General features: G+C 64.5%; 3 protein-coding genes across 3 annotated transcripts in view; 2 read left to right on the top strand and 1 right to left on the bottom strand.

The window, feature by feature from the left end:
• The window catches only part of MNEG_0455 (X-Pro aminopeptidase), a gene marked incomplete at both ends in the record, with an annotated part of 3,493 nt that extends 2,279 nt beyond the window's left edge, over positions 1-1,214 (top strand). The window contains 3 exons of the mRNA XM_014051068.1: positions 105-208; positions 594-717; positions 1,080-1,214. Of these exons, the coding sequence (XP_013906522.1) occupies positions 105-208; positions 594-717; positions 1,080-1,214 (363 nt within the window). The remainder of the gene's footprint in view (positions 1-104; positions 209-593; positions 718-1,079) is intronic.
• A 926-nt stretch (positions 1,215-2,140) lies between these two features.
• MNEG_0454 (hypothetical protein) lies at positions 2,141-4,046 on the bottom strand (the record flags this gene model as incomplete). Its single annotated transcript, XM_014051067.1, has 6 exons — positions 2,141-2,218; positions 2,433-2,486; positions 2,607-2,727; positions 2,978-3,123; positions 3,267-3,754; positions 3,821-4,046. The coding sequence occupies 6 exons, from the start codon at positions 4,044-4,046 to the stop codon at positions 2,141-2,143; spliced, it is 1,113 nt and encodes a 370-aa protein (XP_013906521.1).
• A 677-nt stretch (positions 4,047-4,723) lies between these two features.
• On the top strand, positions 4,724-11,094 carry MNEG_0453 (hypothetical protein; the record flags this gene model as incomplete). The annotated part of the gene is made up of 14 exons (XM_014051066.1): positions 4,724-4,965; positions 5,224-5,304; positions 5,530-5,623; positions 5,847-5,911; positions 6,180-6,270; positions 6,579-6,701; positions 6,889-7,028; positions 7,320-7,428; positions 7,723-8,967; positions 9,101-9,239; positions 9,451-9,498; positions 9,743-9,885; positions 10,097-10,405; positions 10,657-11,094. 14 exons carry the CDS (start codon positions 4,724-4,726, stop codon positions 11,092-11,094), a joined length of 3,267 nt encoding a protein of 1,088 aa, XP_013906520.1.
• Between the last annotated feature and the right edge of the window lie 2,183 nt (positions 11,095-13,277).

Genomic DNA, 13,277 nt, shown 5'->3' with positions numbered 1-13,277 from the left:
CACACACACACACACACACACACACACACACACACACACACACGCACGCACACACACACACATGCACACACACACACAAACACACGTGTTGTCACTCCATCCAGGCCGGCATGGTGTGCAGCAACGAGCCGGGTTACTACGAGGACGGCCGCTTTGGCATCAGGGTCGAGAACCTGGTGGTGGTGGAGGAGGCCGATACTGAGTTCAGGTGGGGGTGCATGTGTGCGTGTGTGCGCATGTGTGTGTGGTGTGTGCATGTGTCTCCAGCTGTGCGTGTGTGTGTGCGTTTGTGTATAAGAGAGCGAACGGCTGGTTCCAGCATGCATGTTCGGTGAGGAAGGTCGAACCTGTCAGGGCGTTGCATGGGGACGTGCCGTGTCGCACCAGGTGGCTGTGGGTGGACGTACGGGTTTGGTCAAGCTGAAGTGAGATCGGTGTGGTTGACTTCAGTGAGTTGAGGCCCTTTAGTCTGCATACAGCATGTCGTGATCGGCGCTACGCAATACCCCCCATCCTGCAGCTGCTTACTCATCATTCTATCGGCCCTCCGACCCGCCGCCTATATGCACGCGATTTCTGGGCCCGCCCCCCAGGTTTGGCGGCACTTCTTTCCTGCGCTTCAGGCGGCTGACGCAGGTGCCCATCCAGACCGCGCTGGTGGAGCCGTCCCTCATGAAGCCGGAGGACATTGCCTGGCTGGATGACTACCACAAAGAGGTGAGGGGTTGCGTCGGGTTGGGGGCCGGGGGATGCTGGGCGGCGCTGTAATCAACTTGTGTGATTTTTATTCAGAGACGCCTTGCTGGCCGCTGTTCGCCCACTGCTTATTACGGCCAGGCGGGCGTGCGGGTTTTCTGGCCCGAGGTTCCGGGTTTCGGCGGAGCGGGGCAATGACGCGGGCCTCTGCTTGAGCCCTTTGGTGCTCTTCGCGCTGTTCGGCAGCTGCTGAGGAAGGTGCGTCCCACCCCACTGTTTGCCGCACAACTTTTGCGCGCAGCTCATCCATAATACATCCCGCATATTCACCCTCGCCACCACCGTGGCGCGCTTCCCCTCTTCCTGTGCACGCCCCCTTGCAGGTGTGGGAGGCCGTGTCGCCCCGCCTGGCGGACAAGCCCAAGGTGCTGGAGTGGCTCAGGGTCAACACCCGGCCATTGGCAGAGCAGGTGGCCTCGCGGCAGCAAGCCGCGCCGGCCGCCGCTGTTCCGGCTTGAGAAGGTGGTGCAAGGTCCATACGCAGAGTCGGTGCTGTGGGCAATGCAGCAGGGGCCTGACATCCCCGACACTAACGTCGAGGGCAGCCACTCCCCCGGCGGTTCTGGCCCGACGGACGTCGAGCGTTGCTGCTTCCAGTGGATGCTTCTCAGCGCCACCGTACTCTGGCCCATGAACGAGTCGGCAATCGCTTGCCTGCTTGCGTAAATCTCACGCAACACCAGCTTACTGTAATCCTGTGTAATGCTGCATCCCCAGCCTGGCAGGGTGTAGCCCGTATTACCACATTTGCGTGTCCCAAGCCCGGGTTATTTACAAGGAGGAACACAATCTCAACTCAAGCAAGCGCCACACAGCTAGCCTACATCTGCCGTGCCATCTGCTAGTACTCAGGACCGTTCCCAGTGGCAGTGCTGCGCCGCTTGCCCTGCGGGCCCTGCATCCCAGCAGCAGGGCCTGCCCAGTCCCGGCCGCCACTGCCAGCCGCCTCGCAGCCCCTGCACCCCCCCTCTCTCCGCGCCACCTCGTCATCAACTCGCCGCGGCGCCCGCCGACTCGGCAGCCATCAACTCGCCGCGGCGCCCGCCGACCCAGCAGCCGCAGCCGCTGGCTTAGCGCCCTTCTTGCCTGGCGCCGGTCGTGCCGCGGCGACAGGGCGTGCGAGTGGTTGCAGGTACTTGGCCGCCAGGTCAGCCTTTGTCTTCTCCCGTGTCTCCTGCCGTGGTTGGAATTCAGGACATCAGGCGCGAGAACGGGTTTGCCACCAGCCATTTTTGAGAGCAATGTGCTGCACATGCACACAGGCAACTGAGGAAAGGCCTCGAAGATTTGAGGCGCATCTGGCAGAGATACGGCGGTTGTGCAATGCATCTGCTGACACGCTGATGAGGGAGCGCTGGAGTGCAACAATTGAACAACAGTGAAATCAGGGTCCAGTTGCCCCGCAGACCTGGCAGCGCGAGTATAGGTTGGCCATGTACTCGATGTTCTCCTGCTTGGTCACCTGCAGGGCGGCATGCACGGCTCAGACATTGAATGCACAGTGCTTCACCCCTGGATGCCGCCATCTCACCCAGATTGTTCACCTAGGCAGGCATCAGGGAGTTGCTGAAAGCGCTGCCAGCACCCTCGCACATGTGCAAGTGGGCCGGCCACAGCGCTGGATGGAGCAGAGGTGAGCGTGTTGGCGCTCCACCCTTGCATTTACCTCCCCTCACCTCTTTGACCGGGACATAGGTCTCCTTGACGCCCTCGTACACCAGCCGCACCGCCTGCAAATGATCGCCCAAGGGTGGACCTGCTCAATCCTGACTCCTGCAAATGCACACGGCTGCTGGCAGGTGTCTTCACCGAGTGACGCGTCATCCCTTGATTTCCCACCCGGCGCTCACATGCGGACGCCCCAGCTCCCCTCCTGCGGCGGCCTTGACTGTGCAGAGGCGCTCCACCATGGCAGTCATCTCGTCCGGGGTCAGGCGCTTCTGCTTGGCAGTCACGCCGCTTGCAATATGCCTTTGGATGGGTTGATGGAGTTTGAAAAACTTTGACAGGTACAGGCTTGTTTCTCTGAGGCAAGGTGTACAACAATATCCTGGTAGGAGACACCTGATCGATATGTACCAAGCTGCAATTACTCGGCCCACATGGCGGCTCGCAGCAGTCTCTCTTATATGTTGGACACACGTGCTGACATGGTGAAGACCATACGACAGGGGCACGCATACACACATGCACATCTTGCAACACTGAGCCTGCAGCGCACCACTCTGTTTTGCCTCCTTGGGTGCGTTCCAGCTCTTTGAGCATGCGCATCGCCGTCGGCTGCGTCAGCCTCTCCACCGCCGTCTCCTCGTGGCGTTTGGGGTGCGCGGCTTCGCCAGGATGCTCCTCGGCGGGGCTGGCAGTGGCCTGTTGGGGCACAAGGTCAAGCAATCTCCCTGTCAAGCATGCTAGAATGCGTGCTTTCAGAGACAATGTGGATCGCAATCGTTCCGAAGTATGTACAGGCAGGCTAAACCACCCGCCAGCTCACTCTATGTGCAAAGGCTCACCTTCTCGGGGTGGCTCGGAGCCGCAGTCGCAGCCACCTCGGCCGGCGGATCCTCTGGCGTCCGCTCCTCGCATGATCGGCGCAATTGGAGCGCCGGCACGGTGTCACTGTGGGGATTTCCCGCGATCGCCCCGCTCTCCTTGCCCTCAAGAGCAGCCACTTCCGCTGCAGCGCCCTTCCCCTCGGAGTGCTCAGGCTCCAGCCCAGCTAACGCTGCATCCAACTCGCCGTCCTCATCAAACGCCTCTTGGTGTCCACCGTTGCCGCCCTCCTCAGCAACGCCCTTGCCCGCACCACTTTCACCCTCGGCATCCTGAGCTACCTCCGCGCTGACGTCAGGGCCTGCATGCCCCTCATCATGCTGCTGCTCTTGCTCCTCCTGGGCCTGCTCTCCCTGCCCTGCCCGCTGGTGCTGCACGTGCTCCTTCTCAGCGTGCTCGGCCTGCTGCTCCTCCCCCGCCTGCTGCTGCTGCTGCTGCTCCTGCTGCTCTGCCTAGGCCGAGCCCTGGTGTGTCAGCTGCTCCATGCCGCGCTGATCAAGGGGGCTGGCAGTACCGTCCACCACAGGGGCAGCAGTCTCCCCGCTGTCCGCCTCATCCGGTGCTGCTGCTTCGGGCGTCGTGACGGCAGGGGCCTCTTCATTTGCGCCGGCAGAGGCGACGTTGGGCTCGGCGTCTGGCGCCTCGCTGGCCACAGGTGGGTTTGCCTCTGGCACGTGCACAGGCGCGTCGCCGCCGTCCGCGCTGCCGAGCGCCGCTTCTGTTAGCTCACCGCCCTCCATCCCTCAACTTTGAATATCTGAATTAGAGGCCTGCAGTGCGTTGATGTCTGAAAGTTTGCACAACACTTCGCAAGCCCGGCAGAGTGCATGCGCTGTCAGCGCAGCACACAATGCGTGCGCACTGCAGTTTCAAGTGGCAGGGAGTTCGCACGCTACCTGACACACAACGAGCCTCGTAATTAAAGTTTCTTTGTCAAGATAAACCCCTCAGGCGCCCTCACCAAGCTCGAAATGACGGAATCCAATGTCGCAATGTGCAAAGGTCAGGTCAGAGCTACTGGACCATTTACAATACATGATGATGTTTCAAACGTATTGAATGTTTTTAGCGAAGCCATGACACCACGGCATTAACCCTGCGAGCCTTTCGCAGGCCGCAAGCCAAACGCAGCAGCCCCTGAGCAAGTGGAACCCGCACCCACAAACACTGCAGGCAGACACCCCCATTGAAAGATTGAAACAGATACATAATCATAATATCAACTGCTGGATCTAGTGTTACAGGTGTTCCCCAGCCTACCGACCTGTAAAACGAGAGGTTTGTCTAGCCTCGTCCATGAACCGATGATGAGGCAAATCCTGAAGCATCATAAGAGCGATCGAAAGCCGTGAATGCTCGCTCAGGCCAAAAGGTGGCCGAGCGCGCCCTTTCTGTAAAAGCTGGTGCTAATCTAAGTATGGGGCCAGCCCTGAAACGCAACGCGTCCAAGAAATGGAAGGAAGACGGCGAGGTTCCAGAGCTCGCCGCTGCGGCGGTCCCCGGCGAGGATGCGTACGCGGAGCGCGCGAGCGTCGGCAGCGTTGGCCGCATGACTACGGGCAGCGAGGCAGTGTCAGGGGAGGACCAGTTCCTATGCATCACCGTGAGGGAGGCGCGCAATCTGGTGGCGAAGGACTATGAAACGGCCAGCAGCGACCCGTGAGCGGCGGCGTTGGCGGCGCGGGGGCGGGCCGCCGGGCCTGGTGGTTTTCGCTCGTTCCCGCCCCTCCTTGACGGGTTGTTGCACGAAGGGCTTGCAGTGCGTGCAGGCTGCGATGAGACATGCAGCTTGCGCCACAGGTCACGCACCATCCGCTCTCTATGAATGCTCAAGCAGCATGCGTCGCCCCGCGCACACCGACGCAGCATGCGATTGTCCATACACCCCCTTTGTGCTGGCCTTTCTGTTCGCCCCAGGTTTGCCAAGATCACCCTGGGACCCCACTGCAAGAAGTCGCGCGTCATCTACCGAAACCGCCACCCCATGTGGCAGCAGCGGTGCGCAACCAGCCCCTACCAGGGCCCCCTTAAGACCCAACTGCTCTCAACCGCTGCCTCAACATGCACGAAGCCAGCTGGCCAGCAGCCAGGCCCCCCACACAAAGCGCAAAGCTCTTCAGAGCGGCCAATGCGCCTTACAAGGCACATAATACCACTACCACTGCCACGGCGCATGTCTTATGTTGCCTTTTGCAACTGTGTAACCCCATGCGACCCGAGCAGCCTGCTGTTCCCCCTGGAGTCTCTGGGGGAGGGGGAGCCCCTGCTGGTGGAGATGTGGGACAAGGACTTTGCGGGAATAGAGTTCCTGGGGCAGGTGAGTGCATGGTTCATTGGGTGGGGTATGCAAGGGAGGGAAAAGAGGGGGCGGCTGGTGGATGCAACACAAACCTTGCGCCGGCGGCGTCACCCACAGGCCGTGACTAGCCCGACCCCGGGGTGCGGCTCAGCACACGGGCTGCTGAGCTTGGCGAGGGTTGCAAGGCGTGGCGTCTCGATCACACGAGGATGCTGTGTGTGCAATAACCGCGCCCCCTCAGGTGATCATGACGCTGGGCAAGGCGCTGGAGATCGCGCAGGACCCAACCACAGGCCGCGCCTACTGGTGAGCCGCGGCCGCCGGCCCACACGCACGGCGCGGCGGTGGCAACAAGGCGGTGGCGGCAAGGCAGGCATTACAGCAGCGCCGCTGGGACAATGTCCGAGAAATTCTCGTCAGAATTTCTGACGAGGGACACTCTGGCTGGCAACACACCAGCAGAATAGAATGGAACGCGATGCATGCTGGACACACTGTGCGCCTGTAGTGCGGCTGCCGCCTGATTTGAATCCAGCCTTGAACCCTGTACACCCCATTGTCCTCTCCTCTGCAGGTTCCCCCTGGCCAAGAAGCGCTCCACAGACATCGTGGCCGGCCACCTGTGCCTGGGCTTTGAGGTGCTGGACGCCTTTGCATACGCTCAGGTGCGGCGTGACAAGCGTGGCCCGGGGCCTGCTTCAGGTGTGTGACGCGGCGGGCCGTTGGCTTTAGGGATTGCAACTGCAGCGTGGCGGCAGCAGAGCCCTTGGCCACTTGCTTCAGGCATCCAGCACAAGTTAGCTGCTTTGTGTGACAACTTGTCAAAATCGAGCCTGCATCTGCTTTTGTACACAGCGACACACTCCTGATCCAATACACACATCTGCTCCGCCGGCGGTCAGCTCAGCCCCGGCTCAATCTCAGAACTACACCTGCCCGTGAACCGCCCCCCCACCCTGTGCGTCGCCCCCAGGTGGCGCCAGAGGTTGAGGCTGAGATGGACCCGGAGGCCATTGTGGCGGCGCTGGGGGGCCGCGCGCTGCACGTTCAGCTGCACGGCCTCAACGGCCTCAGGGCCAACAACCTGTCGCTGGGGGTGAGCCGCTGATCGTATCGATCATCGTCCAGAGGGTGTGCCTGGCAGGGTATTGCAGAGGTTGGCAGGGTGCCTGGATACGCCCTAACATGCGCAGCAGGGGCATTGAAGGGAGCGAGGCAGGGCTTATTTTTCAGAAACGAAGGAATCCGTCCCATGGTTGCATCCCTGCCTTGGACGTCCGCAGGCCGTGAACACTGCGGCGGGAGCGGCGCCCAGCCCCCGCGGGCCGGGGGGCGGCGCGGGCAAGCCCAAGTCGTGGCCGCGCGCGCGGTCGCTGTACATCCGGTTCGGCCGCTTTTGCCTGGAGAAGCCCCTGCCTGCCGGGTGCGAACGCATGCTTGAGGTCTTCGGAGGCGTCCAGCAGGGGCGGGGGGGGCGCAAATCAAATCAAAACCGTATTTAACGGAAATTGACGGGTGGCAGTCCCGGGTCAACAAGTGCCGCAGCGTGAATAATCCGCGGCCTGACAAGGCCGCCAGCGCTGCACATTCTGGCGCAACAAACAGGCCAAGTTTGGGACGCAGCGACACTGCTCGATGGTCCTGCGTCACCAGCCTTTGTGCCCACACCACATTATGTCATAACCCCCTCCCGCGACCCAACCCGCCTGCACAGTTTTGACGAGCCTGGGGGCGAGTTTGAGGTGGCCATCAACGAGGAGGTGCTTATACCGCTGGCGCCCGCGCTCAGGCTGGGGTCGCTGGGGGCGCGCCGCAAGGACGAGGTGCGGCCGGGAAAAGAGACGCACGCAGGGCGCACGGGCGCGAACCTTCCTCCTCCCACTCTGTGTGTGTGTGCATGCGAATCGCTGGCAGGGCATGTGCTTGGCGTATCTACCGTATGGCAAGGCAGGGGAGGCTGCGCCCTAGTGACAATATGCTGCGAGTGCAGGGTTTTAGACCTGTTCTTCGGCGCCCCTGGACAATCGTCGGTAGGATTGGTCCCCAGGGCCACGGCCCCAGGCACGCACACCTGACGTGCCCCTTCCACTCCCCAAATGACCCCTAAATCGCCGCAGCTGCACGACATCAAGATCTACATCAAGGGGACGACGCACACAATCGCCAAAACTCAGATCCCGGTCTGGGACGTGCCCATTGAGGACGCAGGCCCCAGCGGCGGGGGTCTCTCCCCAATTGCCGATGACGGCTGCGGCAGCGATGGCGGCGCTCCCGACGCCATAAGCGCGACAGCGGCGCTCGCCGCAGCCTCGGCGGCGGCGCCGGGGAGCCCTGCCGCCACGGGTGCTGGCGGCCGGGCGACGCCTCCCGCGCTGACGGGGGCCGCAGCGTCGGGCCAGGGCGGGCGCTTCCCTTCGCCGCGGGGCGCGCAGTCGCCGGCCGCGCGCCCCCAGAGCGGCCGCGCGACGCCACCCCTGCGGGCCAACGAGGAGCAGCCGGGCAGCCCGTCGCCGCGCCTGGACCGCGCCAGCCCACCGCCAGCCTTCAGCGGCCCTCGATGCTCGTGGCTGGGGGTTCCTGCCGCCGTTGCAGCTGCGGCCGCCACCGGGGCCCCTGCCTCTCCCGCCACCATTGGGGCCCGCAGCTCCAGCCCGCAGGGGCTTGGCCCCGACTGCGACCCCTCCTGCGCCGCGCTCCTGTTCAAGAAGCGCCCGGACGACCCCGCCTCCGAGCCCTGCTCCCCGCGCGGCGCCACTGCCGGCGACAACGGCAGCGGCGGCGGCGGCGGGGGCGCAGGCGCGGACAGTGCAGCATTCAGCATCCCTGCGCACCAGCCGGGGGACTGCGCGTCTGACGACGACGCGTTTGGTGCAGACGGCCTGGTGCAGCGCAGCAGCAAGAGCGAGAACGCGAGTGGCGGTGGCGGCGGCGGCAGCGCAGCGGCAGCGCTTGCAATGGCGGGGCCAGACAGCACGTTGGCGCGCCCCGGCGCCGGCGCGGCCAAGGGCGCAGCTGGCGGGCCGCCAGCTGCGGGCGGCCCGCGGAGGCGTGCGGCGGCGGCGTCATACACGTCTGGGGCCGGCAGCAACGACCTGTCCCGGAGGCTGCGGTCGATGCTGGCGCCGGGCGCGCGGGAGGTCAGCCGCATGGGCTGGGCGCCGCTGCGGCCCACGGCCTCTGCTGGCGACGACCCCGAGCCCCTGCCCTCCGTGGCGGCCACGGCGGCGGCGCTGGGTGCGACGCCGGCGGCGGCGGCGTCCAGCGGGGCCACGTTGCCTGTGGCAGTGGCGGTGGTGGCAGGGGCATCGGCGGCGGCAATGCCGGCCACGTTTGCGGCGGACGCCTTGGGAGGTGGCTGGAAGGTGAGCATCATGTGTCCAGGGAGCAAGGGAGGGGGTTGTGTGAGTCGTTTATCAGCGTAAACCACGTCATGGCTTGGCCATCAGCAAGTTGATTGTGGTTGAAATCTCAATCCCTGCAATCATCACACCCCAGGGCTCTGGCGGCAAGCGCTACCAGCGCACCCTCGAGTCCCACCTGGCACTGACGGCAGGCAACCTGGAGATAGCCGTCACCCTGCGCCTGGTGCCCCTGCCGTCGTCGACGGCGGCGCCCGAGGCGGTTGCCATTGCAGGTGCGCCTGCTGCCTGCCGGAGCCCGAGGGCGTCGGTGGCTTGGCCTCGGCCACTCCTACATTGGCGGGCCTTGATGCCTGGAATGTGCAGGATGACACCTGATTTTCGCGAATGCTGCACACGGTCCAGGCCATCAGGCTGTGCACTAGCCTTGACTGAGCTGTGGCTGACACAACCTGCCTCGTTTGCATTGACCCTGAACATTGGCAGCCGGGGGCGAAGCACGAGTCCTGGAAGACGAGGATGATGACGAGGACGGTGACGGAGGGGGGTGTCAGCAGGGGTTTGGGGCGAGGGTTTCTATTGGGGGCACAGGGGGGTTGGTGGCAGGGTGGATGAGGTCTGAGTGGTCCAGTGACGGCACACCCCATGCAGGTATGCTGCTTGCAGATGTGCTGCCTCGCACGTGCGCTGCAGCTTTCCCGCCTGAACTTGAGGACTGGATATCGCCCGCTGCTGACCCCTGCTCCCGCCATGCACGATGATGAACCGCGACTCGCAGTGCCGGACGCGGCCCCGCTGGTGCCGCCCCCGGCGCTGAACATCCCGGTGGTGGACACCCCGGTCAACCTCGGGGTCAACGCCCTCTACGCCCTCATGTTTGGCGCCAACACCGCGTTCATGGCTGGGTTCTGGGCCTCAGAGGTGGGGACGGCGGCGGGGGGCGCGCGGCTTGCGTCAAGGCGTGGGGGCTGCTTGAGGGACGTTTGTTGTGTCAGCGCTGATACAACTCACGTACACAGTCGTGCCGGCAGCTCGCTCACCATATGACTTGAACCACTGCACTTTGCGCAAGTGCAGCCCTCTTCACCCCCGACCTGGCCATACACCCGCCTCCCCCCCCCGACGCACCCAGGACCTGCGTGATGTCATCGTGACGTCATGGGGGCCCCCCGCCGACCCCAACCCCGCCGTCGGCTGCGCCCTCGCGCTGCGCAGCCGCAAGGTGTCCTATGTCAAGCCGCTGCGCATCCCGATACCCCTGGCTCCCAAGCAGTGCAGCGTGTGGGAGGAGCAGCGCCTCGTCAGCAAGGGGGACGGCGGCTGGGTGGTCGAGTGCAAGATGATCAACGACGCGCCAAAGGGGGACTGCTTCTACGTGCTCGTGCAGCTGTGCGGCCTGCACCGCGCGAGCGGGCAGTGCCAGCTGCGCATCAGCATGCAGGTGGGTGGGGTTGTGCTCACGAGCGAGGCGTTGGGACATCGCCTGCTTCCAGGAGCTCTGGCAGCAGGGCTGGCGCCTAGTCTGCGTCGCCCTCGTCCTGCCTGCCCTGCTGCCAACCTTCAGCTCAACTGCGTTGCTTGCTTCATGCCCACGGCAATGGTGCTTTCACTGTGTTGGCTCCCAAGGTCACTTGTTCGTGTAGCTCCAATCTGAGTCCAGTATCCCAAACTTGCACCCACCATCAACCCCAGATGGTGTTCCACCGGCAGTGCCTAGGCAGGGGCATGATCCAGGCTGGCGCTGAGTCCGATGCCCGCCGCGGCTGGAACGCCCTCGTTGCGACCCTCCAGCGCCACGCCGCCGCCACCAGCCCCGCGGCCGCGCTCGCCGCTGTACCCGCACACCCCGCGCTGCCGCCCGGCGTCGTCGGCGGCGCGGCCGCCGACGCGCTGGCGTCGCCGCCCGGCTTCGAGCCGCGACCGGGCGGCGGGTGGCTCGCGTCGCTGCTGGCGGGGCCCTCAGCGCGCCGCCCGTCGGCGTCGCTGGTCCTGCGGGCGCTCACGCTGCTGGCCCTGCTGCTGCTGGCCGCGGCCGTGCTGCACGCAGGCGCGAGCGTATCGCGGGAGCTGCGGGAGCTGACCGCCGCCGTCCGCAAATCTGGCTGCGCGTCGGGCACGCGCGGGGGATAGGGCCTGCGCTTTGCGGCGGGCGTCGTCGCTGCGGCCCGGTGTCGGCGGCTAGCCGGGGGTATTAGAGCGGCTGGGTGCTGCTGCACCTTTCTATACCCGCAAGCAGCGCGCGCGGCGGGCCTTCCTTATGTGCGTTGTTGTTGGCGCCGATGCCGGCCTGAGCATCCTTCCTGGACCTGCGCACCGCCGGGGGGGCAAGGCGCCAGCCGTGCCTTCCTGTTTTGCCCCTTCGTGACGCACCGCCTCACGCATCCCATGCAGCCTTTGAGCGCGGCTCGCCACCTTGCAGCATGGCGCACGCGCAATAATTTACGCCAACACGCCGCCAGAGCGGCCATTCTACGTCACCATAACCTTTACACAGCAGCAGCGCGCATGGGGGAGATTGCGCCGCAAGGGATCAACCCAAGGCGCAAACACTTTTGACCCCTCACCCGCAGCGGTTGCACACACACGCAAGATGTGAAACTTGGGAATTGCTGCGCCTGCTTCACACCTCGCAGCGCTTGCTCATCACGCTCAACCACCAACATATGTTTCAGTGCGCATATCTTGAACTTGGGGTGCCTTCCGGGCGGATGCAACATGCAACCAGGCGTTCAGGCTTCCTTGTTTTGAGCCGAGGCGCATGGCGCCAGGTCAGCGTGCGTTTGCCGACACCCATGACGAGCTCTGAGCATCACGCCGAGGTGCGTGCACGCCAGAGCAGTTGCCTAGGCTTCCGCGCAGGGTGTGAATGAATGTGAGTTTTGAAACGTCAAGTGCCGTGTCAATAAGACACAAATGCTTTTCAGTAACAGGCATGCCATGCGCCAGTGGCAGGTGCAAGGTAGAATGATTGTTCAAAGCCCCTTGTCAAGCAAGTTTTTGAGTCGCCATGAGTACAGGTCATGACTGACCATCGTCATCCTCAAAAAGGTTTAGGGGAAATGGTGAAAGTCTGTCAGCCGTGCTTGAATCCGGGTATGCTTCATCCCAGTCAGGCAGCCCATGCAGCATCGTCCCGAGGACGCCCCTGCACTTGTCGCACATCCCGTACACCTGCCCGTGCCGCCGGCTCGCGCCTGCCGCGCCGCCGCGCGCACCGCCTCTGCCCGCGCCGCCCCCCTCGTCGCCGTCGCTTTCGGAGCCGCTGCTGGAGCTGCTGCCGCCCCAGCCCCCTGCGCCCATCTTTGCCGCCGGCTTGGCCCATGTCGCCGTCCCTGGGGGCGCCCCCCAAAAGAACTCGACCATCGCGACCGGCTGCCAGCCGCGCTCCGCTGCGGCGTGAAGCAGCTTCGGCGCGCAGCAGTCGCCGCAGCCGGCGGGGAAGCCGACGAACCCGCCCGCGCGCGTGAGGGGCAGAGGAGGCTCGAAGCGCCGGGCATGTTCGAGGTAGGCGTCGAGCAAGCTGATGGCGCCGCCTGAGCAGTCGCGCGTGAGGTAGCTGCGCTGTATCTGCTTTTTTGGCGAGTTGTGTGGTGGAGTTGTGGTGCCTTGGTGCCCCTGACAAGATTTATGGCGGGCGCTGGTCACGAGGAGGCACCACCACAATACCTAATCAGCACATAACTTAGCAGTCAATTTGGCAGCGCAGCCGCAGCTGAAAACACGACGACCCCCCCCAAAGCTGTTTACGACCTCTCTGCCAGCACCCAAACCTCCTCTGCACTTCGCACCTGTTCCAGCAAGTGGTGCGACACCGCCTTGCGCCGCGCCACGAGAAGCTCGAGCTGGGCCAACACAAACCGCTCCGCCGAGCTACCGCCGTCCGCGACGCGCGCACGCCTGCCCCTCCGCCGCCGCCGGCCCCCTTCCTGCCCTCTGTCAACGCTGTCACCACCCAAGCTACCGCCGCCGTCAAAGCGCGGCCCCTCGGCCACCTCCGATGCGCGCTGCTGCAGCGACCTGAGCCGCTCGATACGCGCGCTGAGGCGCTCCGTCAGGTCACGCACTGCAGCGTAGTAATCCCCGCCGCTGGTGACGCCCTGCACGGGGCCGCACCATCCGGGCACCACCCAGTCCTCAGTAATCTGCCCGCTGAAGGCCTTGAGGACGCGGGCCCCAGGGTCGAGGCCAGGTGCATACTCCGCATCCGGCCCCGCTTCTTGAGATTCCGCCGCCGTGGGTGGAAGCGCAGCCGTCGCCGCCGCCGCAACGGTCGCTGCTGGCGGCACCGTTGGGTCGTGCGCGATCAGGACGCC

The sequence above is a fragment of the Monoraphidium neglectum genome, assembly GCF_000611645.1.
Source record: "Monoraphidium neglectum strain SAG 48.87 unplaced genomic scaffold scaffold00036, whole genome shotgun sequence".
Lineage (NCBI taxonomy): Eukaryota > Viridiplantae > Chlorophyta > Chlorophyceae > Sphaeropleales > Selenastraceae > Monoraphidium > Monoraphidium neglectum.
Note: the sequence above shows the minus strand (reverse complement) of the source record. Positions and strands in the feature narration are given on the sequence as shown.